Source organism: Myotis daubentonii, chromosome 2 (genome assembly GCF_963259705.1).
Source record: "Myotis daubentonii chromosome 2, mMyoDau2.1, whole genome shotgun sequence".
Lineage (NCBI taxonomy): Eukaryota > Metazoa > Chordata > Mammalia > Chiroptera > Vespertilionidae > Myotis > Myotis daubentonii.
The window spans coordinates 103,497,820-103,523,237 of record NC_081841.1 but is presented as its reverse complement, the minus strand read 5'-3'; the positions used below and the strand labels follow the sequence as shown (position 1 = coordinate 103,523,237).

Sequence of the window (25,418 nt, the reverse complement as noted above, 5' to 3'; positions counted from 1 at the left end):
GAGACTGGACATTTTCCCTCTTTTTTTCTGGTACAGAATAAAACTTCAGATAGAATTACAATTAGTTGGAGAGTTACACATTTTAGACTGACTTTATGAATAAAACTTTTCATTTCTCAGCTCGGAGTCTGAGGTCTAGGAGGCAGGGACGTGGTGGTGGTACTGCCAGTGCTCACGGCCCTGGCACCCCCGCTCCCCTAGCTGGATTTCAGAGCCCGTGAGGACCACCACCTGCAGCACATCAGTGACTGGGAGATGCCCTAAGACTTAATTTTGGAATCAGACCCTTCTGACCACTCAAGGCCAGCACAAATTTTCCTGATCAAAGCTCAAACGGACGAGTGAGAAGAGAGGAAGGGCAATCATTTAAACGATGTATCTCCAGGGTCACTTACTAGAAAGTATAGCTCATGATCAACAATATCTCTAGATCACAGCCACAGCCAGCCAACCTAACCTTAGAACCCCAATATATTGTGTGACCTTAGCAATGTATTACCACATAAAGAACAGAAATGCAAATAGATCCTTGGATAGTTTTGATGGCAATAACATCCACTCACAGGAGTAAAGCTTCCAGAGGAATATATTCAGCATGATCCTGAACACCAATCTATTTACTGATCTATTTGTATTCTTTTAGTGCCCACAGCTAACAGCTGACTGTGCAATAGTAACTTTGATTTAGTTAGAAAGGCTTTTAACTTATGCTCAGATCTACATTTGTCCCTCTAACTGGAAAAGAATAGCTTTGGGAGCCATTCTTTTGCCTCCAAGGTTTGGGACAATCAGGCTGTATGGAATGCGGACTACTGCCAGATCCTCAGGAATAAGATGGAAAGGCATTTTTTGGAGCTACTTCAGTTTAATATTAAAGTTCCTGCCAGTGTACTTTGACTTTTGCTCCTTAGCAGATGACAACCTGAATTTTCTATTTGCTCCTCTTAGCAAAGAAAGAGCACAGAACTTAGAGGCCATTTCTAGATTGTGTGAAGACAAATACAAAGACCGCGTAGAGCTGCTGTAAGAAGGTCTTTCAGTGCTGACAATTCCACTGGTATTCAGCGCTCTAATACCATCCTCTCCTGAGGGACAAATGAGGCTTTGTAGCATCCTGAGCCCCTCACCTATGAGAACTGAAGAAATAGCATCACTCCTGCTCAAAAACCAGAAAAATTAGCATTTTCATCTAAAAGTCAGACATTGAATTCAACAGACTCATGGACAGCAAGGACTATGCTCATAGGAAAGAATGGAACCTTGTCCATGAAACACACTCCTTACTCCTTGTCCTTTTAAATGTAAACAGAGTTACATTTTAAAGGCAAAAGCTCCCAACCCACACACAGATACCTACTTATGATGCAGGCTGATAGCTGTCAGCCATGTGAGGTTTTTTTAATTGAAGTTAAAACTTTTAGACTTTAAAGACACTATATAACTTTCATGTCTTTCCTATTTTTCTGAACCCCCCCCCCCTTTTCCAACATTGCTGCATATTCCTTTAAAACCAATGCAATGTTACCATTAAAACATGGGACTCCTAACAACTTGTAAAGCCACTTAGGAACAGACTGTAGCATGTGAGGTATTGAAGGGTTCTTCCTCCCTTCTACATCATTGAGTTGCTAGTCACCATTGGCAATCAGTTTAAACCAAACAGCTGTGAATAACACTTGTCATTCAACTTCTTTGCAAGCACTACTTATTAGCATATTAGCATATTTGGGATAATAAGAGAAAGTATCAATCATTGATTTTCTACTTCTGTGGGGTCCATGCTGCATATCTTAAGAACTATAATGGTGTTTCTCATTTTCTGATGATTTTCTTTGTTAAATAAATGCATCAAAAGATATTTTTTTATAATTCCAACCAACATGGTAGTCCAGTGATAACAAGCAGGTAATGGATAGAAGGTGAACTGAGAATCTTGGTGCAATTTCAAGCTTTGATGCACTTGGGCCCCCTAAGGCCCTGCTCAGAAGTGTAGGTGCTGTGGACTTGCCGAGCATCATTTGAAAGTTTAACTAAACTTCTCTTGAACTTATTTCGTTTTGTAGATTTTGGATAGTGAGCTTCTTATATTGTTTTTTGTTTGTTTCAGCCCTTTAAAGATAGCAGATATTGGCTGAAACAAACAAACAAAAAAGTTTAACTTAAAGTGGGGGCTGAGGCAAGAAATTAAAAGTAAAAGCTTAATATTTGAAATTTGCCGGACTGGATAAGTTTAAGAGAAATTTGGACTTTCAAATGATGTTTTATGAATTTGTAGCATTTTACTAGTACCAGAGCTTAAGTTGCACTAAGACTTTAGGGGGATACCTCGTATCTTTATAGAAATAATCTCCTCTTTTAAAAATAGTTTTGTGGGTTTTCTGTTTGTATGTTTGTTTTTTCAGGGCTGTGCTGTATACCTGCCTTGATCACCAAACTTTCTTTCTTCTAGATTTGATAAAGGAAGATTATAAGAAGCAGTGTTAATTCACATGTAATAAGTGGAAAGGCATTGGACTCTAATAGTAATATGAAAGTAGGTAAGTGAACCTGCTTTTCTATCCCACATGTTTACCTGGTTGTAAGTGTCCCATTTAAGTCTTGCTACTTAAGAGGAAACATACATGTTAGGAACAAACCCTTACCTCAGGCTATAAAGGGCAGGAAGTTAAGTAATCAATCTTTTAGAAAATTGGTAAAATGTCACCTAAATTTCAAATATTTTTTAAATTTTTTTTTAATTTTTATTTTTTTAAAATATATTTTTATTGATTTTTTACAGAGAGGAAGGGAGAGAGATAGAGAGTCAGAAACATCGATGAGAGAGAAACATCGATCAGCCGCCTCCTGCACATCCCCCACTGGGGATGTGCCCACAACCCAGGTACATGCCCTTGACCTGAATCAAACCTGGGACCCCTCAGTCCGCAGGCCGACGCTCTATCCACCGAGCCAAACTGGTTTCGGCATTCAAATATTTTTTTTAAATTAATGTTCTCAACTATGTGAAATATTTCTCCTAGCTTCTCAAATGTATTCTGCCGGGAGCCGGTCCATCCTTGCTGTTTCAAGGGACCTGGCATATATGGCATACGGTTCTTAATATGTTTGCTCACCTTCTAGGCGCTGTGTTTTAACCAAGGTCACCTCTCCGAGAAAGGTTGAATCCCCAGGTAGGGATTTTCCCCTGAAGTTAGGGAGGGAATAAAACCCCTCAACTAAGTGCCAGGCGGGTAATTAATCCCTTTAACTATGAACAATCATGCTTAAACTACATAATCTTTTCTCCCTGGAATGGAAATAAGAAACGCCCTAACCTTTGTAATAGAGATTGATAGGATTGAATCAACTGGTATAAATACAGTTGTAACAAGACAGAAACACACAGAACTCAGAACACAGAACTAAGGACACAGGGCTTGGAAGACAGGACCAAGAGAGACAGAGCCTAGGCACAGAACCTACACAGAACGTTCTCTAGAGACAGAAGAACTTCGCTGGCGAGAGCATGCCGGAGGATCCTGGACAGGGACTGGCCTCGGAGCCTAGAGACAGAGCCTAGCAGGAGAGCATGGCAGGGGATCCTGGACTGAACCTGACTGCGGAGATTGGCAGGAGAGCCTGACTAGAACCTGGTGACTGAACCTGACTGGAGAACCTGAGCAGAACCTCTCTGGAGATCCAGACCAGAACTTGGCTGGAGATCCTGGCTAGAGATCCTGGCTAGGCTGCTGATCAACTGAACACTGTCTCCGTGTCCTTCCTTCTTTGCCGACTCCGTCCACACCTTTGGGAACCCCTGGACCTGCTGGGGTTGGACCCCGGCATATGGCGCCCGAACAGGGACCCCTAAGTAAGCGCCTCGCACTCGGGACGGATCGGACTCCACCATAGGAAGAAGGTGGATAGTCTTCGCCAACTCCGTCCACACCTTTGGGAATCCCTGGAACAGGATTCCCCTAGGTAAGCCCCCCCCCCCATTGAGAACCCCCACACTCGGGACGGATAGGACTCCACCAGGGTGCTACAGACCCCCCTATAGAGGATAAGTAGGGTAAGAAGGTGGATAGTACAGAACTTAGATTGAGAAGATGTGCCATACTGAGTCCAAAGAAAGAAGACTCTGTCTAGGCTGCTGATCAACTGAACACTGTCTCCGTGTCCTTCCTTCTTTGCCGACTCCGTCCACACCTTTGGGAACCCCTGGACCTGCTGGGGTTGGACCCCGGCAGTATTCCTAGAAATTTTGTCTATAAACAAAGCATTTCAGGGCCAAGGAATACTTTCTTGCAATATAGCAAGGCTTCACACTGTATTAAATGCTGCAGGTTCCACCATTTTTAAAGGACAGAAGCATAAACAATAAATAATGGTACATAAAATATTATAGCCTACCACCATAAAAACCATTGTTTATAAAGTTCAGAGTTTGGAGATTCAAGTATTGATTGAAGTTTTATTCTGAAAAGAATGCTACAACTTACGTGTATTTTCTTTTTCATGTTTATATTAAAAGAAACGCTAATAAACTCTATTTTAATAAAAATAACTTTTTATTTCTGTCATAATTATCTATCATAATTGAATATTAATTATAACCATCACTTACTTAGTATTCTGGTACATATTTCTTTTAAGTGATTCAGCATGACAAAGCATGTAACCATAAACTCAGTCTCTTAGAAAAATATGTCAGATAGTATTCTCTGTGGTTCCCAAGGACAGATTTAGTGTACAATTCCATAATTCAAGGTCACTGAACAAAAACTTTTTATTCTTTTGACAAAGATTAACTGTTCCAACTACAGCTGTAGATGTGGTCATAGTCTCAAATGGGTCAGCCATGCTCCTGTGCGCAGGGGGGCTCACAATTCTAGCCCAGGGAATAGATGACCAAAAAGTCAACATACAAATAAATAAAATCATACAGAATGTGAAGTGCTAACAGAGATCAAGCAAGAAGCTATTGAGCCGGAGAGTAGCAGAAAAGAACCCACTTTCCTAGTTTGGGTAGGATGCCCAGGAGACGCTTCTCTGAGGTGACATTTAACACTGAAAGAAGTGTGGTGACCCTGATAGTGGGAGGGAGTTCAGGGGCACAGAGACAGGCAATGGCCAGATCACTGGGGCCTTACAGGCCCTGGCAAGAAGGTTTCATTTTATTCAGAATTTAGTGGGAAAATCATTGAAGTGTTTTAGGAAAGAGACTGATGTGATCCTAAGTCTGTGTACAGACAATCATGCTTTGCCACCCAGGTAAAGAGCTGCTGCAGCTGCACAGACGAAAGACAATGGTGGCCTGGGGTAAGAAGCTGAAGATGGAAGGAGGGCTGACCCTCTCAACGCGGCCCACATAATGGAGTCACGTGCACATGAATGTAACTTACTCTGCTGATTTTAAACCCCTCCCTATTCACACACCCAACCCATTAGAAATAGGACTATCTCCTTTTAAGAGAGCAATGTGAGAGCTGCTCTTTAGGGTCACAAAAGGAAACGCCAGTTTGAAGCAGTGGCCAGGCTCTATAATGTCTCCAACACTGTAGTGTGTGTCTGATCGAGCAGGATTGAGATCCAAATCCCAGCATTATTGAGTCCCCACCAAGTACCAGAGCCTGCTCTAGGAGCTTCACATATATCCTGCTTCACTTGCTGTGGTAGGAAATAAAGCCATACTTAAGTTGTGAAACAAGTAAATAAAATATGAGCTTTCATTCTTATTGTGAGAAGGCCATTGTCATCCTCTGAGCTCTCCTTTCCTTGAAAAGTGGACCCCTACTTCATCCAATGGCAGGCCTGTTTACTTCTGTTGTGCAGAAGAGAGAAGAAGTCTGATTTGACTGCCTAAGTGTCCAGTCTCTGCTCTGGTGAGGGTGGTACAGAAAAGAGGAAGTTCAGCTCTCGGGTCAAGGGGTTGAAGACCTAACCACTATAGACAGCGGCACAGATTAGTGGGAGGTTGGTGAACTCTGGTTAGTACTGGTCACTCCACAATACAGGAGGCTGGGTTCCCAGTTACAACTCTAGTAACAGATATTTCCATTCACAGTTAATCAACTATTCATCTTATTAAACCTCAAAGGTGGTGGGTCAGGTCAAAGTGCAACATCATGGCTCTGTTCCCAACTGGCCTTCCCCTAAGACAAGATTGGCCCTGGTCTTGGGCCTGGCTTACTGGCTCAGCATTTCACTCCATCACCATCACCACCATCCTGGTGAATTCCTTCTTGAGGGCCATCATTCATTGCCCATTTCTGACCACTCAGCTTAGCTAGGACCATCCCAGCACATCAGAAGAGTTATAATAACTTGAAAACCCAAAGGGAAGGAGTCCGGATTTCTGACTTACCAGGGAAATCCTTGGTGCCTTTGCATACTTGCCCACCTCCTCTCCAGCAGCCTTCACATTCCATCCCCAGTTTGCTGATGGCAAGACAGAGCCCCCTGACTTAGCCAAATGAAAAAGGGCTGTTCAGACCAACTGCTCCAGATTCAGGGGCCTACCTGCCTTACAGCCACACATCTAAAAGGGGTATAAGTAATATCAGTTATATTTATGAAAATATTTATATTTATAAAAGTTACAGCGTGGTGACCAAAAAGCCAGGTATGATTCCCAAATCTCTGCCTTTGCTGACTGAAGGATGATAACATTGACTATAACAGGGATTTCTGGAAAGAATCAGATTTACAAGAAAGATATCTATTTTGGATATTTAAAAGTATGCAGTGGTTTTTAAAAATAGTCAGGTGGAAGCTCTGGATGTCAAGTTCAGAAAAGAGTTGAGGTTGAGATTTGGGAATGATTGGACTCTTTGTGGTAGTTGAGTCACAAGTGCGATGTGATTGGGAAGAAGAAGGGACTGAGATGGAACCTGGGGAGCAGGACCATTTGGGAATCAAGCCTTCCAAGGAAACGAAGTAGGAGCTCTCGGGGCAATAGGAAGAATGGTATGACAACCCAAAGGGAGAGAACATTCAAGAAGGAGGAATTTGTTCAACAATGTTCAAGGCAACAGAGATCAAGAAACACAAGGGTTGAAGTCAGGTTATGAATTTCTCAACTAAATAGAACCTATTCAGATCTGTTTGGCATATTATTGACCAAGGTCATGTGAGCAGATTACATTTCCTTTCAACAATTTGTACTTGGAGTTGTATCATTACACTCTTATGAACACAGTATTGACAATTACCTAATAAGCAGTAATTGGTGTAATTTAGGTCTTTTCATCACATCTTACTTTGTTGATTTTATCAGAACCCAAAAAAGTCACTTTCTTCTTGATACAAACAAAATCTAGTAGCAACTATATTCTTTTTTTGCTTAAATTTTTCCACCGCCATTTATATCCTCTTACACTTCCACCCACCACTCCCTGCCCCTGCAATCACCACACTGTTGTCTGTGTCAGTGAATAGCTACTATATTCCCTTTTGGCTTTGCCACTTGACTATGGCATTGCCCAGTACAGCAGGGGTTCGTTTGAGTTCAGTATGCCTATTCATGTGTCAGGTGATGGCTCAATTCTCCCACTCTTTTTATTGGAATACTAGCAAAACTTATTTTGAACAATATGTTATGACAGTGTTTGGTCTCACTTAACTGGGCATAGCATTTATATATTTAGTCCACTTCTTTTCTCTTTTCTGACATTATTAAAGTATTTCTACTTTGAGCAATGGGATCATAAGCAGAAATGCAAATACAGACAGTGAAATCAAGTGTCAGTACTTGATTAAAGGACAATTCAGAAAATGCTTATGTTAACACTTCTAGGTCATTGAACTGAAAACATAAAATGTCACAGTCCTCCTGTAGAGCTTGCCCTGGAGATTGCACCTTGTTGACCCATGTTTCAGAAACACTGCCAGGAAGACTGTGCCCAGTGATGGCCACTCCTTCTTTCATGCCTAGATTTTATTTTCGATTTCAGAGTCTTTGAGAGAAGAAGGCTTAAGTGGTTAGCCTTCAAGGAGTACCAATAGTCAGTGATAGTTACTGGTCTGTGATGACTTCCACAGACCTGGTTTTAGAATCCTTTTGACTCCTTTCATATGTTCCCATCTTTTCTTACCATATAAATGGAAATTTCTTTGATAATTAACTATGGGGGTATTAACTTTTGCTTCATCTACATTGCCCAGTACAATGACAGATTCCAACTGACAGTTGGTTAAGTCTTCTTTTATTTAATACATACTCAAGCAGTTAATATGATTGGGGGGGGGGAGTTTTGCATAACAATTGTTATTGTTATCACCATGGGGATATGCATCGAAATAAATTAAGGAGGCCTGGCTTTCTTCTTGTGGAAGAGTAGGCATGGCAAAGCCTGGAAGTATATCAGATACTAATTCTTACTGCCCATAAGAAAGAACATCTTCTAAAGCAGTGGTTCTCAACCTTCTGGCCCTTTAAACCAGTTCCTCATGTTGTGACCCCCAACCATAAAATTATTTTCGTTGCTACTTCATAACTGTAATTTTGCTACTGTTATGAATCGTAATGTAAATATCTGATATGCGGGATGGTCTTAGGCGACCCCTGTGAAAGGGTTGTTCGACCGCCAAAGGGTCGCGACCCACAGGTTGAGAACCGCTGTTCTAAAGCCTAAAGCCCTTTATTTCTACGGACTTTCATGAGAAGTCCTGGTCTGGGGACAAGGAGGTCATTAAAGCTATTTACTGATATTTTCTTCTCTGTCTGAGCAACTGATAGGAGTGAGCTTCTCCACATGGTCCTGTGACTTGCTGTGTGGCCAATCAAATGCGAGCAGAAGTGGCATGTATCATTTCTAGGGAAAACTTTAAAAACTTGTGTCAGATCCACCACATTCTCCTCTCTCTGCCCCCATGCCAGCAATAATATTCAGATGATGGCCCCATTAATCTGTGTTCATGAGTGAAAGTGATAGGCAATTAAGCCCCACAAGACCATGGATAGACAGGTAGCTCAAGAAATAAATAAATCTTTGCTTTTTAGGGTATTGAGATTTGGGGGCATGATGTTGATCTTCTTGATTTTACAGGGGTCAAGCACCTGAAGTGGTCATTGTACAGTGAAGAGGGTTGACAAAAGGGTCTAAGCCAGGCAAAACATTTAGAAAATGGGTTCAGCTAGCACTAATCCAGGTTATTTTAGTGATACAGTGTCTTACAATTCTCAAAAACATTTTGGTATAGATTATGTCATTTATTCTTCCTTGTGTTCGGGGGCTAGTCAGACCTATACCTATTCCTTCCAGACCAAGTCTTCCTGGTTAGAGTCAGATGCTCTCATTGTCCCATCCTAATTTGAATATGTAGGAAACTGCACCTTGTTCATAATTGTATACCTTCTTTCCAATATCCATGCTCCATGGTTTCAGACTCATAGTAAGTACTTTATAAATGCTCATTTGCAAAAACTGAAAAGTGTGTTAAGTGACAATTCCAAAGTTACAAGCTGGTAAATAGTGATCAGGATTCAAATCTAAGACTTAGCTGTCATTTACTGGGTGCTGAGGAAGAGAAAGCAGCCCTAACATCCAGGTGCTGGCCTGGGTGTTGCTATGAGCTCTTCTGGACTATCACCACAGTGTTCTGTAGAATAAAAACAATTTCATAGAATACCAACATCAGATAAGGCCATTCTACGACCCTGATCCAGGCAAAAGCAAGACCACTCCATAATCTTGTCTGAACATAGACCGAACCTGAGCATTATCTAAACCACAAGATTGACCCAAAATGGCTATGGCTGCTGCTTCTTTATCAGTGATGGCTTTTGCCTCCGATGGGTCTTCACTCCTTCTAAACAAGTTTTATTAAGGCACCCAGTCACAGAACTACCCCACGTCCTAATAGCATCTGATCCAGTGCAGGTTTTGCTTTCTTAACTAGTCTTAAAATCACAAAACATAAACCCCATAATAAATTTTAAACATTTTTCACTGTGATACTCCAAGGTTCCCCGTGAATGTATTCCTTCACGCTACAAGCTACCAGACCATAAGAAACCCAACTCGGTCAGTGAGGTGTGCTCCCGGTGGGCTCCAGGGCTGCGCGCATGCACTCGTGAAGTCTTACAACAATCCTGCAAGACCCCCACTCGACAGGTAGAGAAATGGAGGTTCACAGAGATGAAATAATTTACCCAAGTTCACACCCCGAGGAAGAGCCAGCTAACACATTTCAGATGAAGGCTGACCTGCCAGGAGCGCTCTCTCTCCCGCACCCGGGGCCGCGCCTCTCCCCCTCCTCTGCATTTCTTCTTGAAAGGTTCAGAGTGGGCCGGGTTGAGCACCTATGACATGAGGCCATAATGTATCAAAAGAGATTTTTATTTCAGTCACCTGGGTGCAGGTGGGCTGAGTCCGACAAAAAGGAGTCAGGGGAGAGTGCAGGGAGGGAAAGGTTTTTATTAACTTTTGGCGGCTGCAAGCCATTCTGCTGAGGTAAGGGTCGGGTCTGTCCTTGGCTCCTCCGGATGCCAGGTGTCTAGTGGTTATCTAGGCTATGCAGGGTTCTAGGCTGCACGCTTTCTGCAAGCTATCTGCTCAGCACAGTAAGTTTCCTCTGCCCCGTTTTGTTCTCTTTAACCCTTTCACTTCTTAAGGCCCTTGCCGGGCGACTGAATGTTAGGGGAGGTGCAGGGCAAACGTGTGACTTTTGCAACAGATGTCCCGTGTGCTTCTGTGAAAAACCACACCAGACCCAGTCTTGCTCGGCGACCGCAGAGCCGGGAGTGCGCCCTCGGCGCCCCGAGCCCCCAGCCAAGTGGGCACAGCCCCAGGCCTCCCGGGCCAGCGCGCGAGCGACAGCGGGGCGGACCAATCAGGGGGCCCAACCGCCGAGAGCCGGGCAGGACCGAGACGGTTCCGGGGCTCACTCCCCACTCTGGGCCCCGCCTCCCCGGCGGGCGGGGCTGAGTCCCCGCTGGGCCCAACCCGCGGGCCGCCAGCTGCCGCGCCGGGTCCGCTCGGCGCCTCCCGGAGTTCGCCCGCCGGGGCTGCCAGTGGACCGCCGCCGAGGTCACTGTGGACGCGGAAATGCGCTTCCCGTGCTTTGCTTGCAAGTGAGGGCTGCCGTCCCCGCAGGTGCGCTGGGTCGAATTCCACGGCGATTGCCCTTCGCATCCTGCGGCCCCGCCTCCGGGCCCCGCTGAGCGGGAGGCGGGCCGAGCGCATATCCCCAGGGGAGACGTTCCCGGACCGCTGGCCCTTGACCCGGCGAGAAGGCTAACGGCGGGGTGAGTCAAAAAATAAAATAAAAACTCCCCTTGCGTTTGGGAGCTGTTTCTAAGTGTCCCTTCCAGCCCGCTGTCCACAAGCCGCCGGATGACAATAACAGAGTGGCGCAACTGTCTGGTCCGGGAGCAACCTCACTGTTTTCCTCGGGAAAACCCTTCGGCGTGTACCAGGCGGGAACGCGGTGTGGTCACTGAGTCACCAAAATGGTGACAGCTTATTAAAGAATTGCCTTAGAGACCGTGTGAGCCCTGCCAGCTCTGCTCCTTAAAATGACAAGCATGACCGTCTCGGGTTTACCAGGCACCCTATTCCAGAGTACAAGTTACCCTTTGAAAATGCTTAATGCTTTCTGTCCCGTCCCTTAGTTTGCTTGTTTAGGCAACAAAATTCCTCTAACTTTCCCATCAGTGAAAATCTAGCCTTTCCGAGAAAAATGCAACTCATTCATTGTCTCTCTCCTTTTTCTTTGTTATAGAAGTCAGCTACCGGCGTAACCAATATGAAGGTTTTCCTTGTAGAGCCGGCCATTTGCCTCAGTGCCTTTGCCCTGACTTTGATCACCCCGCTGACAACACAGTATGTGTACAGGAGAATATGGGAAGAAACAGGCAACTACAGCATTGCACCTGAGAGCAATATTTCTGAGTGTGAAAAAAACAAAAGCAGCCCGATTTTTGCATTCCAGGAGGTAAGAAATTAAAATACCCTAAAACATAAGAGGAAACGTGTAATGGGGTTTTAAATGAAAGAGTACATGGCACTCATCCGACACTGATCTCTCAAGGGTCAGCGTGATTCTCCTAAACCCCAAACCAAGCGCCTGTCTTCAGTTCTTACCCAGTTTGAGGTTCCCTGACACCTCTCACCGGCCTCTGCCACTTGAAATCCCCTTTTTTGATAACACTGACTCTGTCTTCCTCTCAGAAAGTTTCAGAGCAGTCTCACCTCCTCTGTGGCTCTCTCCTTCCTCCATCTCCCTGTCAGCCCCACGAAAGCCTGAGAGATGGACCAAGGCCAGCACAGCTCAAATGAAGGTTCTGTGGTCAGACAGGGTGGGGGTGAATCATGGTGTTTCTGCCTTTCCCTTGCTCACTTCCTCCCACCCCCCTTCCATGGCACATACATGACCCATCACTGAAGACTGTGGGGCCAGCCTCTGTCATGGGGGGCGGAGGGGGCGGGAGGTGGGCCAGCACTGGTCATTCATTACTCGGTGATACCAAGTGAGCTTTGACTTCCATGTGTGGCGACACCTGGAGGGAAGAGCACTCATTTTTGCTCTGGACACTGAAAATATTCAGCCAGATATTACAGAGCCTTTCCTTCTTCCTCTCTTCCCCCCATGTTTTAATCATTTAAAGCAAGAGGTCCATCACCATTCTCCTGTCCCCTCAGGCAGTCTTTAACAAAGTCTACCAAGGTCCAAATGCAAAGGAGATAGTATCCAGAGTTGGCATTCGCCCCCCCCCACACACACACAATGCCTCACAAACACACATTTATAAACTTTGAACTCTTCCTTGTTGGGAATATTTTGTGATGGCAAAAGAGTGGTGCTGCCTCCCCAGTAAAGAACAAGAAAAGTTTATGGGAATTCAAGTCACCTGCCTGCTGCCTCTAAGATTGTCTTCTTAGAAAAAGATAATTCCAGGGTGACTGGGAGAGGAGTTTGAGTGCTGGGGCAAATGGCAAAGCACCCTGAGAAGGCTCTAGCACTCCCCGAGGTACACATACATAGACATGCATTGGAATGGAAAAATACTATGAATTTCAAGGTATAGCTATAAGAGTAAACTGAGCAATTTCACTTATATTTAAAAATCTGCATGGATGAGTTTTTTTTTCAACCTTTGTGGGGTTGAGAGATATATAATATTTATACTCTCTTATGAATAAATATTGATCTAACCTATTTTCCAAACCTCCAAGTTTTCTGAGCCCTGTGACAATGAGGTACACCTACACACTGCTCTCTGGCAATGAGAGTAGTCTCCAGAGGAGCTCTTAACAAAACGGGGAAGCTGTGGGAAGGACACTCTTGGCTTAAGGGTGAAGAGGTAGGGAATTCTAGATGTGTTTGTTGACTTTTGTGGAGGAATGAATCCATTTTTAATCCCCTTACCACTCCCTCTTTCCCTTGTTAAATGATTCATTTTGAAGTGTTCAATTGGCCATTGGGGTCTGTTTTCCTTTTTTGGGGTGGCGGGATCTGTTCTCTTCAGATAACTTTCAAGATAGGGACTTTGCTATTGGAGGGGACAATTTAGGGTTACCAACAGACCACAAAGTTGTTCTTGCTCAACAATTTATATTTAAACCTTTTTTAAGAAAAAGATGTTTTTATTTATTTTAGAAAGAGAGGGAGAGAGAAAATCATCGATGTGAGAGCGGGTGAAACATCAATTGGCTGTCTCCTGCACACCCCCTACCAGATATTGAGTCTGCAACCTGGACATGTGCCCTGACCAGGAACTGAACTTGCAACCCACTGTGGTGAAGAAGTTACAGCTCTGGCCTTCCTGGAGTGTAGGTTAGAGTGGAGGAGGCACACAATGAGTAGATCAGTTAAAATATGTCCTGTCAGGGAGTGGTAAGTTTCTAAAGAAAAATGGATGGCAAGATAAGGGGATAGAGCACTTGATGGGGTTAGTGGAATATCTTCGAAGGGGAAGGCCATCATAGTAGGCCCTCTAAGGAGGTGACATTTGAATTGAGGAAGTGGGCTGTGTGACCGTCAGGTGGAGGGAACAGCAACTGCAAAAGCAAATTAGCATAGAGCGTTTGAGGAGTGAGGAAGTGGAGATGAAATCAGAGGAGTCATAGTTTCAGGCCACCCACACCACTGCAAGGAGCTGGATTTATTCCAGTGTAAGGACAGCCATTAGGGGATTTTGAGCAAAGGAGTGACAGGAGCTGATGTGTGTTTGTAAAGATCATTCTAATTGCTGTGAAGATCATTCTGTTGGGGTGGATATGAATCAGATTCATATTACCATCTGCCACCAGAGTTCAATCTTAATCATTATGCCAAAAAGTACAACTGGGGAATGGTAATTGTTGTGAGAGAAGGTTCCGAGGAAGGAGAGGTTACATCTGTTTGGGACTTTCAGGGAAATCCAAGCTGGACTGTGCCTGGAACTTACCGGGTATCGGGGGAGTGAGTAGAGACAATGCTGAAAAGTGCAGTTGGACTTGGCAGCCTTAGTACCAGACTAAGGAGCGTCAACTTTCTCTAACAGGCACGGGGGAGACCCTGAAGCTTCTAGGCAGGTGAAAGACATGCGGATAGAGTGTCCATGATTTGCAGAGTGGGAAGACCGGCACTACGTACTGAATTGAATAAAGAGACCAGTCAGATGACAGAGTGGTCCAGGCGGACACTAATGAGAGTTGTTGCTCCATTGGCAACTATGACTATAAAGAAGGATCAAGGCTTGAGAAACGGGGTGGGCAGAATAGATTGTGTCAGTGGGGCACAGGTAAAGGAAAGGCTAGAACTAAATGACTAAGTTTTGAGTCTGAATGACAAGAACATTTCTTGCACACCTGGAATTGTTTGAATTACATGAATATGTAAAAATAGAAATAGGCTTACTATTTTTAAAAAATTAATTCAGTATTTGACAGTTTTGTGGTTCATCAGTTGTTTAGAGTGCTTTCTAAATATTACATGAATAAATATTTTAATGAGTTTGTAATCCCCCTTATAAAAATTACACATATTCTTTATATAAAATTTGGAAAATACAGAGAAGTGGCAAGCAGAAAATGCTTTTAAATCACCCCAAATTCTTTCCTCCAAATAACTAGTGTAGCAGTGTGACAGCTGCCAGTCTGTGTGTATACATAGTCGTTTGGGGTCTTGGAAGAGCTGAGTTTATCTCATTCCTCAGTTTACCGCATGCTTCCATTTTTAGTTAGTGCTAAGCTCCTCTTTGGGTTTTACCTTAATTTTTAGTAAAGAAAGGGCTGTTTCTCACTAGTCTGTTTGTGGAGACACTTGTAAAGAGGACATTGAAGCTCTTCCTAATGAAAGTCTATGAAATGTCACATTTACACATGCTATTCATTCTCCCGTTACAGCAGAGAGAAAGACATATCACGGAAAAGGATATTGCTCTGGTGTTAGAACAGAAATCTGACCTCTCAGTGCTAATTGTTCATACAAGAAGGAAAACTCATCACATGGCCAGTCCCCAGGCCTGGGGGCCTAAGGATCCCCTCTGTGAGACAAAGACACATTAGCACACACATTTTTAATTTTATTGGTTAAAGTCCCCACCATGGAATTTGAATGTTAGTGACTGAGCAATGATGATTATCACCTTTTGATGTGTGCTTTGTGAACTGGATGAAGATTTTAGCTGTGTAAGCCCACACACCAGATTCCCCATACCTGACCTTATGGCAATGTGTAGTATACACCATGCTATTTTTATATGCACTATACAAACCTCTGTAAACACACTGACTTCTTTTTATCTCTTTGCAGGAAGTTCAGAAAAAAGTGTCTCTTTTTAATCTGCAGATGGACATAAGTGGGTTAATTCCTGGTCTAGTGTCCACGTTCATACTTCTGTCCCACAGCGATCATCATGGACGAAAATTCCCTTTGATTTTGACTTCTGCTGGCGCTCTTGTGACCAGTGCCTGGCTCTGTTTGCTTTCCTATTTCACCTTTCCATTCCAGCTTTTGATTGCATCTACCTTCATTGGGGCACTGTTCGGCAACTCTACCACATTTTTGGGTGCCAGTTTCGCCTACATAGTTGATCAATGTAAAGAAGAAAAACAAAGAACAATTCGAATAGCTATCATTGACTTCATGCTTGGACTTGTTACTGGATTAACAGGGCTGTCTTCTGGCTATTTTATTAGAGAACTGGGTTTTGTGTGGTCCTTTTTCATTATTACTATGGCTCATACTGTTAACTTGATTTATATTTTATTTTTTCTTGGTGATTCACTGGAGGAGTCTTTATCTCAGAATGTTTCCATATCATGTAGTGAAAGCTTTAAAAACCTATTTTACCGAACTTACATGCTTTTTAAAAATGCTTACAGTGGGCAGTGGTCTTTGCTCTGTTTGTTACTTTTCACAATGATCACTTATTTTTTTGTGATAATTGGCATTGCCCCCATTTTTATCCTCTATGAATTGAATTCACCACTCTGCTGGAATGAAGTTCTTATAGGTTATGGGTCAGCTTTGGGTAGTATCTCTTTTTTGAGTAGTTTCCTAGGAATATGGTTTTTTTCTTACTGTATGGAAGATATCTACATGGCCTTCATTGGAATTTTTACCACCATGGTGGGAATGGCTATGACTGCTTTTGCCAAAACAACATTGATGATGCTTTTAGGTGAGTTAAAAATGTAGCCTTAGTACTAACTGTGAATTTGGAGTTTATGTCAAATGAATTTAGTCTATTGTGTGAGAAATAATATAAAATTCTCTGTCTAATGCATTCTACTTCAATTAATGGTAATTTGTTAAAAGCTAGTTTTCCAGAAGCTGAGCACCAATTTGCTTGAAAAGGTAATTCACATAATAACCACAGTTTTCCAAATTTGCATATTTTCCAAAATAATTGTTCTGAGGAATATTCTTATGAATTACTTCTTCAATATAGCTTTCACCAAATTTAGTATTTCTTAAAATGCTGCTAACAAGGCTACTTCACCTTTAAAAAATGTTAAGACAATTATGTAAAGTATACAGATTTAGAAGAAAAATTCATGCTTACTAAATACATTCAAGAAAAACAATTCTCTATGACAAGGGTTTTCATATCGATCTTTTGACAAATTGGTCATTTCATAAATTAGCTTTTGATGAACCAGTTTTGGCAAATTGGACTGCTTTCTAATAACCTATCTCTTAAGTGGTTTTTGTAGGGCTTGAGTGAGATACTGCATTCAAAAGGACTAAAGGACCTGCAAGTTGGGATCTGGGAAGATATAGTCTGTCTTCCTCTACAAAAGGCAGTGTCATCCTCTTGATACCTTGCAGGGAAGCAGGGTGACCAAACAGAATGGGGCTTAATTTCCATCTCCAGCACTAGGTGTTCTTGGGCAAGTTAATTAAATACTCTGAGCCCTCGTTTTTTCACCTATAAAATGGGCATAGTACTACCTAATTCAAAGGATTATAATGACTATTAGAAGAGATTACAGTAAAGCACTTAGCACAATGCCTGGTATTCAATAAATCCTAGTTCTCCCTTAGAGTTGTCAAGGCCAAGTTAGTTCATCTATGTGGAAAATGTTGAAAACTTTAAAGTGATCTGCAAATGTAACATATTACTATTTTATATTCCTAAAAACACTACTGACTATTAAGGGTCATAACTTATGGCCAGATACAATGTGTGTCCAGTCACAATGATGAACAAGCAAGAAGATAAAGAACCAACTTATCAATAAAAGAAACAATATAATAAAAGAATGCTAACACTAAAAATGCCAACTCTGAAAAATCAAAAACAAAAAGCAAACAGAAAAAACTAAGTCTCAACTTGCTACACAAGAGATTACTACAATAATTAGGGAAATAGCAGATCAATCCCCATTGGCATATCTGGACCTAAGACTTCCATGAACTCTTGTTCTTAGCACTGGAATTAAGACTTTGAGAGTAAATTCACCTTAAACTGACCTGTCTATAGTCTATCTTAATTCACTAAGTAGACTTCTATGATTCATTCAGTCTTTAGATGCAATGACGTAGGATACTAATAGAAATAAAATACTTAGAGAGAAAGTGTTTTACACAAAATTGACCATTTGTTTTCTGATTTCTAACCATTTCTCTCACAGTCAGGCTGCTCTTCCTCTTCACTATTGTGCCGCTTTCTGTTCTACGGTCTATGATGTCAAAAGTGGTTCATTCTACTGAACAAGGTGAGTTTAATTTGGAATATAATGAATCAAAACCTATTTCATCTCAAATCTATGCAAATCAATGTTTGCTTCAGAGTATTCTATAGCTTTTTCTGCATAGACTCCCCCTTTTTTTTTTCTAATCCTTACCCGGATTTTTTTCTGCATAGACTCCCTTTTTTTTTTCTAATCCTTTCCCATTGATTGTTTTTTAGAGAGAGTGGAAGGGAAGGGGAAAGACAGAAACATCCATGTGAGAGAGACACATCGATTGGTTGCCTCCAGCATGTGCCCCAACTAGAGCTGGGGATCAAGCCTGCAACTGAGGTATGTGCCGGTGACCGGAATTGAACCCAGGATCCTTCAGTCCAGAGGCCAATGCTCTATCCATTGAGCAACCAGCCAGGACTGTACAGACTCCTTTTGAATTAAGTGGTAAGTTCTGTGTTAGGGAGAGGCTTCTATTCAGACAAGGGAGCCCCTGCCAAGGGCCTCATACTTTAGAAGGTTTGCTCTTGCCAGGCCCCACCCCAAGAGGAGAAGAGACCTCAGGGCCAGGTGGATATGCCCTCTGAGCCCACATCATCTCTCCCCTCTAGACTATACCCTGGGTACCTAGGTCCCCATAATCATAGCCAAACAGCTCGGGGCTCATATCCAGGGATGCCTACATAATCCTCTTCCTGAGGCCCTTTCTCCTGAAGTAGGACTGTGACCTCAGTGTACTCACCTCTAGACCAAAGGGGTAGCCAAGCAGTGACTCTTCATAGGAGACCTGGCCTGACCTTGGAATGCAGAGCAGGGTGTATGCAGCCATGTGTAAAAGGCCCTTGCTGAGTAGGATGGAGCAAGAGATAGAACACATGGTGGGATGCAGCCTACAGCTGGGGACGGAGGCCAAAGGCCAGCTCTCCCAGAGCTGTCAGGCCCCTACATGGAATCCTAAAAAGTCTGAGAATTCTGAATTTATGTCTGACCTTCCAAATTATTGCAAAGGTATATTTCTTTGAGTAGGAAGGCAGAACATATCTTAGTTGATAGTTTGTTAATCAGAATTATAACCTGTAAATATTTAAAATATAATATGTAGGCCTCTACTTGTATCCTTGGGCTGGGCCTGAATCAGAGTCCTAGCAAAAACCAGGACTCCACTCAGATGGTTCATTAAAGAGATGTTAATGACATACAGTGGAGAGAAGTGTGCATGTGGAGGCACCCACACAGGGTGGCCCAAGTAGAGAGGGAGCAGAGAAGAAACACCACATCCTTTTTCTCCTCCTTCATCCCATTAACCAAGTGCAATAGGAAGTTGGGCCATCAAGGAAGTTCAAGTCATAGAATTTGTGGAATGAGCCTCCCAAGTACAAGGAAGGCAAGAAGAGAAAACAGTTGAAGGGGAGGACAGGTAATAACCAGTACAAAAGGAAAACAAAAATTACAATTTCTAGTTAGAACTAGTTACTAGTAAAATGTCAGGTGTATGGAGTTGTCCCTCTTCCCCTTTGTATCATCTGGATATCATTGAACTTTGGAACTTTTCTTTTGTTTCATGTCTTAGCCTGATGCACATGTTCATATTAATTGTTTATAATTCATAATTACACTATTCTTTTTATGGCAGGTTAGTCAACACTGGGGAAGGCTTCATAATTCAATCAATTAAAAATATATTTATTGATTCTTTTCACTCACAAGATGTAGCTGTATAGTGTATTCATACAGCTGTTTATAGAATATATGAAGATAAGTAGAAAACTTAATAACAAACATTTTTTGTATGTAAAACTCTATTTGCTTCCTTGAATTATGCAGTGGTCATGACACCAAAAGCACAACAATAAAAGAAAAACAGATAAATTAGACTCTATTCAAATTAAAACCTTTTATCCACCATCAAGGAAGTGAAAAGACAACCCACAGAATGGGAGTATATATTTGCAAATCATATGTCTGACAAGGCACTTATATCCAGAATATGTAAGAATTCATAAAACTCAACAGCAAAAAAGACAACCAATTGAAAAAATGGACAAAGTATTTGAATTGACATGTTCCAAAGAAGATATATAAGTGGCCAATAAACACATGAAAAAATGTTCAACATTAGGCATCAGGGAAATGCAAATCAAAACTATAAGATGGCCAAAATGAAAAAGACGGTGTTGGTGAGGATGTGGAAAAATTGGAATCCTCATACACAGCTGGTGGGAGTGTAAAATGATACAACCATTTTGCAGAACAGCCTGGTAGCTCCTCAGAAAGTTACAATTAGTTACCTTATGACTCAGCAGTTCTATTCCAAGGTATGTACACAAGAGAAATAAAAACACATGTCCACATAAAATCCTGTACACAAATGTTCACAGCAGTATTATTTATAACTAGAGGCCTGATGCATGAAATTTGTGCAAAGGGCTTGGCCCCTGCCACCACGGCTTCATCCAGAAGGTCGTCAGGTCTAATTAGCATATTATGTTTTTATTATTATAGATAGCTAAAAAGTAAAAACAATGCAGATATCCATGAACTGATAAATGAATAAGCAAAATGTGGTATATCAGTACAATGGAATATTATTTGGCAATAAAAAGAAATAAAGTACTGACACATGCTACAACAGGGATGAGCCTTGAAATCATTATGCTAAATGAAAGAAGCTAGTCACAAAAGGCCACATTTTATATAAATATGATTGCATTTATATGAAATGTTCAGAAAAGGCAAATCTATAGAGATAGAACTTAGATTAGTACTTTCCAGTGGCTTGGGAGAAAGGGAGTGATTGTTAATGGGTACAGTTTCTTTTTGGGATGAGGAAAATGTTCTAAAATTAGGTAGTAGTGATGGTTACTCAACTCCATGAACACACTAAAAGCCACTGAACTGTACCATTTAAAAGGGTGGGTTTATGGTACAAGCAGGGCAAGCAGAACATTATATCTCAAGCTGTTTGAGCGGGGAAAGAAAAGTCTACTGCTTGACTTAGAGCCAAAAGAGACTTATCAGGATGCATAGTTTATTTTTGTTTATATTTTATTTCATTTACTTATAAAGGCTTTTTAAAAGTCATTTCATATTGTTAAATGTAGTGACACTTGAAAATGGTTAGTTTACATTTTGCAATTTCCTGTTCTGAATTGTGATAACTTTTAGTTTTATCCTGTTGTCATTGGAACTACTCTGCATTGTTCTAGGCCACTCCATATAAGGGACTTGAGCATCCATGGATTTTGGTATCTACAGGGGCCCTGGACCCAATGGTGTGCGGATACCAAGGGACAACTGTAGTTAAGTTTTCGACTGCAGGGGAAAGAGGGAGAGTGCCCTTAATCTCAGTGTTGTTCAAGGTCAACTGTATTGTGTTTTCAACATCTCTCACATCAAGTCCAAGGAGCACTCTTGACCTCAGTTTCTTTACCCACAAAATGGGTTACTGTCTTCTCAGGGATTTTGAGGGGATAGCTTTCACTCACCAAGTATGTCCTCATGTTTGTTCTTATCAATGACTGACAGTTTTCTCCATTTGTTTTTGTTTGTTGTGTAACTCAGTCTTTTCTTTTTTCTCCCCCTGTACCCCACCCCCAAACAGGGACTCTGTTTGCTTGTATTGCTTTCTTTGAAACACTTGGTGGAGTCATTGCAGTTTCTACTTTTAATGGAATTTATTCAGCAACTGTTGCATGGTACACAGGCTTCACCTTTCTGCTGTCTGCTGGTCTATTACTAATTCCAGCGATCAGTCTATGGTATGTACTTATTTTTAATCATTTTATCAAAGGATAGCTGAATTAAATGAATTCCATAGCCTCACCAGTAAAAGCACATAGATCTATTGAAGTTTGGCCTCAAACTGTACATTTCTCACAAAATTTAGACATGAAAATAGCTGTCAATAATTTTGGAGACTTAGAAAAAAAGAGACAGTGACACATTGACCAGAACTAGGAGAAAGAAAGATTGGGTCAAATAGAGACTCTGACAAGTTGGCCCTATCTCTTTAAATATGAACAATTGATTAAATTAGCATCTCAGACTAGGTGTAGCTATATATTCAGACTATGATTTCCTAGAGTGTAATGTCCCCTGATGGTCAAAGATTACTGTAAGATTATTTTAATCAGGATTCTTGGATAATGACGAGCAGATAGCAGGCACTGAATGTTAGGAATTCTCTTTCCAGAGAGTTGGCTTGTTTTATGACTCCCTTTTTAATTGTCAGTATCCAAATAAATACAAAGTACAAAATGCTTTTGATGAATAGTACATAGAATGAAAAGATAGAGGCATAAACATATGCCTTTGCCTTTCAATTAACAAAAAAGTATAAGCTAATTAGGTAAGTGATTGCTGAAGTTCCCAAACAGATGTATTTGATACATTCTTTGGGGCCAAAGCCTTGAGCTCCGAGCTCATTCACCTGTCTCTGCTGGGCTTGGCCCATTACATGTGGTGATAGCATGGCCATGAGGCCTCAGGAGAAGAAGTTGGGGCCCAGCCTTCAGGCATCACTGCCTTCTCCTCTGCACTCGGGGAGGTGGCTGTGGGTACAGGAGGACAGCACCTATGTGCATAGGCTGTAGGCATTCTCCCGGGGCTGTGAACTCCTTAGAGGGCTGGCTCATGTCTCATTCATCGTAGGACCACAGTGTATAGTGTTTCAATTAAGTTCTGATACCTCGGTCTGTGTAAGACAGAGTGCAGTAGTATTTACAGTTCCACTGTGATTTTGATGAAAAGTGATTTTTACTAGGCATCTTTTTAAAAAAGAAATTATTCACCTATTGGCAGAATTAAAAGTACGTGATGAAACAGTCAACCTTATACATTGCTGGTAGTAACGTTATTCGGCACTCTCATTTTCAGAAAACAATTCATAAACATGTATCAAAAGCTTTCTTAAAAGTTCTTAATATCTGACCCAGTGATTCCTTTTAGAAACCTATCCCAAGGAAATGCTTAGTAATGCCAAGACTTACATATAAAGAAGTTCATTATGGCAGAATTTTTTAAAATAAGTAAAATGTACAATGGTTAAAGATGGTGCATCCATATCATGACAAATAGTATAAGAATTGCCTGCATGGAGAGTAGAATAGTGGGTACTTTTCATTTTAGTCTTCATATTCTGTTATGAACACATTACTTTTATAACAGGAAAAATCAGTGCAGCTGGATAAAAGGTAGTTATCCTCTTAATAATGCTTCTAATATTGTAGGTGGTCTTCTGAGATTTTTTTTAACCTTGTACTGTTTAATTTTAAAATGAAAATTACATACTATTTTAATTATTTCTAGATGGCTTCTTGTCCTACTTCACTTATAGCTACTGAACATGCACTTCAGTCATAGTTTTGGTCATAATTATTTTTTGTGGAGCACACAGAGTAGACAGTGGGCCAAGTGCACGTTTTAGGGATCTGGAAGAGAAAGAACTCATGTAGTTTTTTTTGTGTTTTGTTAATCCCTCACCTGAAGATACTTTTCCATTTATTTTTAGAGATAGTGGAAGGGAGAGAGACAGAGAGATCGAAACATCGATGTGAGAGAGACACATTGATTGGTTGCCTTTGCAAGCCTGCAACCGAGGTATGTGCCCTTGACCGAAATCGAACCTGGGACCCTTCAGTCTGCAGGCTGACCCTCTTTCCATTGAGCCAAACAAGCTAGGGCAGAACTCATGTAGTTTTTAAATTCTTTTCAGAATGCTATGGAAATGAGCCTGTAAGACTCAAAATACCAGTATGTTCTTTCTATGCATAATCTGCATAATTTCTCAGAAGCCACGTAACCAGGAAAAAGGTGGAATACAGACTATTTATTTGTGTTGCCTTAGTCGCAATTTTTAAATGTCCCGTTTGCTTGTACAGTATTGTCAAGTGTAGCAGCTGGAACGAGAGAAGCAATGAACTTCTTATCCAGGAAGATGCCAGTGAAGACACATCAGACCCATGATTCATTGTGATTTCAAAACAATGCTCATGCCATGCACTCTGACTTGTGAGGCGTACCGCCCAGCTCAGTCCGTGCTTCAGGAACAGTCAGTGGTTATGTCCTTGCGTCTGGCCCGAGCAAGGAGAGGAGCCACTACTCCAGCGCCTGGAGGACCGCGCCTTCAAGCACTTTATGAACATTGTGTGATGTGTTTCCGGTACAGAGAAAAAATCTCAAAACACTTGCCCTTTTGGGATTTACAAAAGAAACTGAAACTTAACGGTATCAGGAGGGATTAAGACACTTGATATGATCAAGTACAATAACCTCCCTGGCATACTCCAGTCTCTCACACTGAGACCTCCGTTTCTTTATAAAATGGCTTTCTGACCTCTCTAGGATTTTGAAGGACAACTGGCAAAAATTATGATGAATCATTCAATGGAAAAATAATAATAGAAGTTTTAAATATTTATAATTTTACCTCTACTTAGGTTGTGCTTTGTTTTATAGAGCCCATCAAGGTACTATTGATAGTAAAAGCTTTTAACAGGTGCAAAATCCTTAAAATAGAAGCAGTTGAAAGAATACATTGTTTTCATTTTTCCTAATATGTTTCATCCGTGACAGGTGTGATAATATTTCTATATGCAACAAAGGGTAATTAGAAAAATCAGATTATAAATAAAGTTGTTTCTAAAGAAATGTAAAAACTGAATAAATAGTCAATCGGGAAGTAAAGTGATATTATAGCACCAGTCTTCATTCCTTATTTCTGTCAAAGGGTATCCATTTCTTACTGGCTCACACCCATCCCAGGCCTGGACCCTGAAAGCACCACATGCTTTCATCCTTTACACACTGTTCCATTTGCCCGCCCTCCCTCCCTGGTGACACTGAAACTTCTAAGTCTCAGCCAAAATGTTGCTTCCTTTGGGAAGCCTTGACAGTTTCCCTGTATCTACCCTGGTCCGGCCCCACTGTCCCGCAGGGCCCACAGCTCTTTGTGTCTCCTTCCATCCTAGCATTTTCCAGGGCTTCGTAATGTTTGTTTCCCCTACCAGACAGGGAGCATCTTGAGGGGAGGTACAGTCTGATTCCTTATTATATCCTCAGTAAATGTTTGTTGAACCAAATACAAAATTTTGTTTTTACTTGTAAAAATAATTTAAAGCCACATATTTAATGCATCAGGAGAGTAACCACTGATATGCTATACTTGTCAAGCCAGCTTGCAAATAAATTGAAAAATATAGTAGCCTGTATGCTTTTTAAATTAGTTGAGAGTATTTTCACAGGTCCTTCAATATCTCCCATTTTCTAAGTTACCATATGACATACCACAAATGCCTGGAAGCACAACTAGTTGATTAA

At 41.6% G+C, this 25,418-nt stretch overlaps 1 protein-coding gene and 1 pseudogene across 4 annotated transcripts; both read left to right on the top strand.

Annotated features, from left to right (window-relative positions):
• Nucleotides 1–240: 240 nt before the first annotated feature.
• Nucleotides 241–1,238, top strand: LOC132226267 (cyclin-Y-like protein 1; annotated as a pseudogene).
• A 9,700-nt stretch (nt 1,239–10,938) lies between these two features.
• On the top strand, nt 10,939–24,802 carry SLC46A3 (solute carrier family 46 member 3). Of its 4 annotated transcripts, none has more exons than XM_059684078.1 (6): nt 10,939–11,078; nt 11,707–11,919; nt 15,724–16,594; nt 18,051–18,134; nt 21,703–21,859; nt 23,981–24,802. In XM_059684078.1, exons 2-6 carry the CDS (start codon nt 11,731–11,733, stop codon nt 24,063–24,065), a joined length of 1,386 nt encoding a protein of 461 aa, XP_059540061.1. In that variant the 5' UTR covers nt 10,939–11,078; nt 11,707–11,730; the 3' UTR covers nt 24,066–24,802. The 4 variants fall into 4 exon arrangements, 3 of the variants coding, with proteins under 3 accessions (XP_059540061.1, XP_059540060.1, XP_059540062.1); XR_009451294.1 differs by lacking the exons at nt 10,939–11,078; nt 23,981–24,802 and adding exons at nt 11,093–11,230; nt 18,329–18,548 and having other exon boundaries at nt 21,703–21,838; XM_059684077.1 differs by lacking the exon at nt 10,939–11,078 and adding an exon at nt 11,093–11,230.
• Nucleotides 24,803–25,418: the final 616 nt, after the last annotated feature.

What these genes read in the sequence shown, in the direction of transcription:
- SLC46A3 (XM_059684078.1), top strand. Translation starts at nt 11,731, where the DNA reads ATGAAGGTTTTCCTTGTAGAGCCGGCCATTTGCCTCAGTGCCTTTGCC. An exon ending in CGATTTTTGCATTCCAGGAG is followed by an intron (nt 11,920 to 15,723) that starts GTAAGAAATTAA and finishes ATCTCTTTGCAG; the next exon opens with GAAGTTCAGAAAAAAGTGTC. An exon ending in ATTCCAGCGATCAGTCTATG is followed by an intron (nt 21,860 to 23,980) that starts GTATGTACTTAT and finishes TTGCTTGTACAG; the next exon opens with TATTGTCAAGTGTAGCAGCT.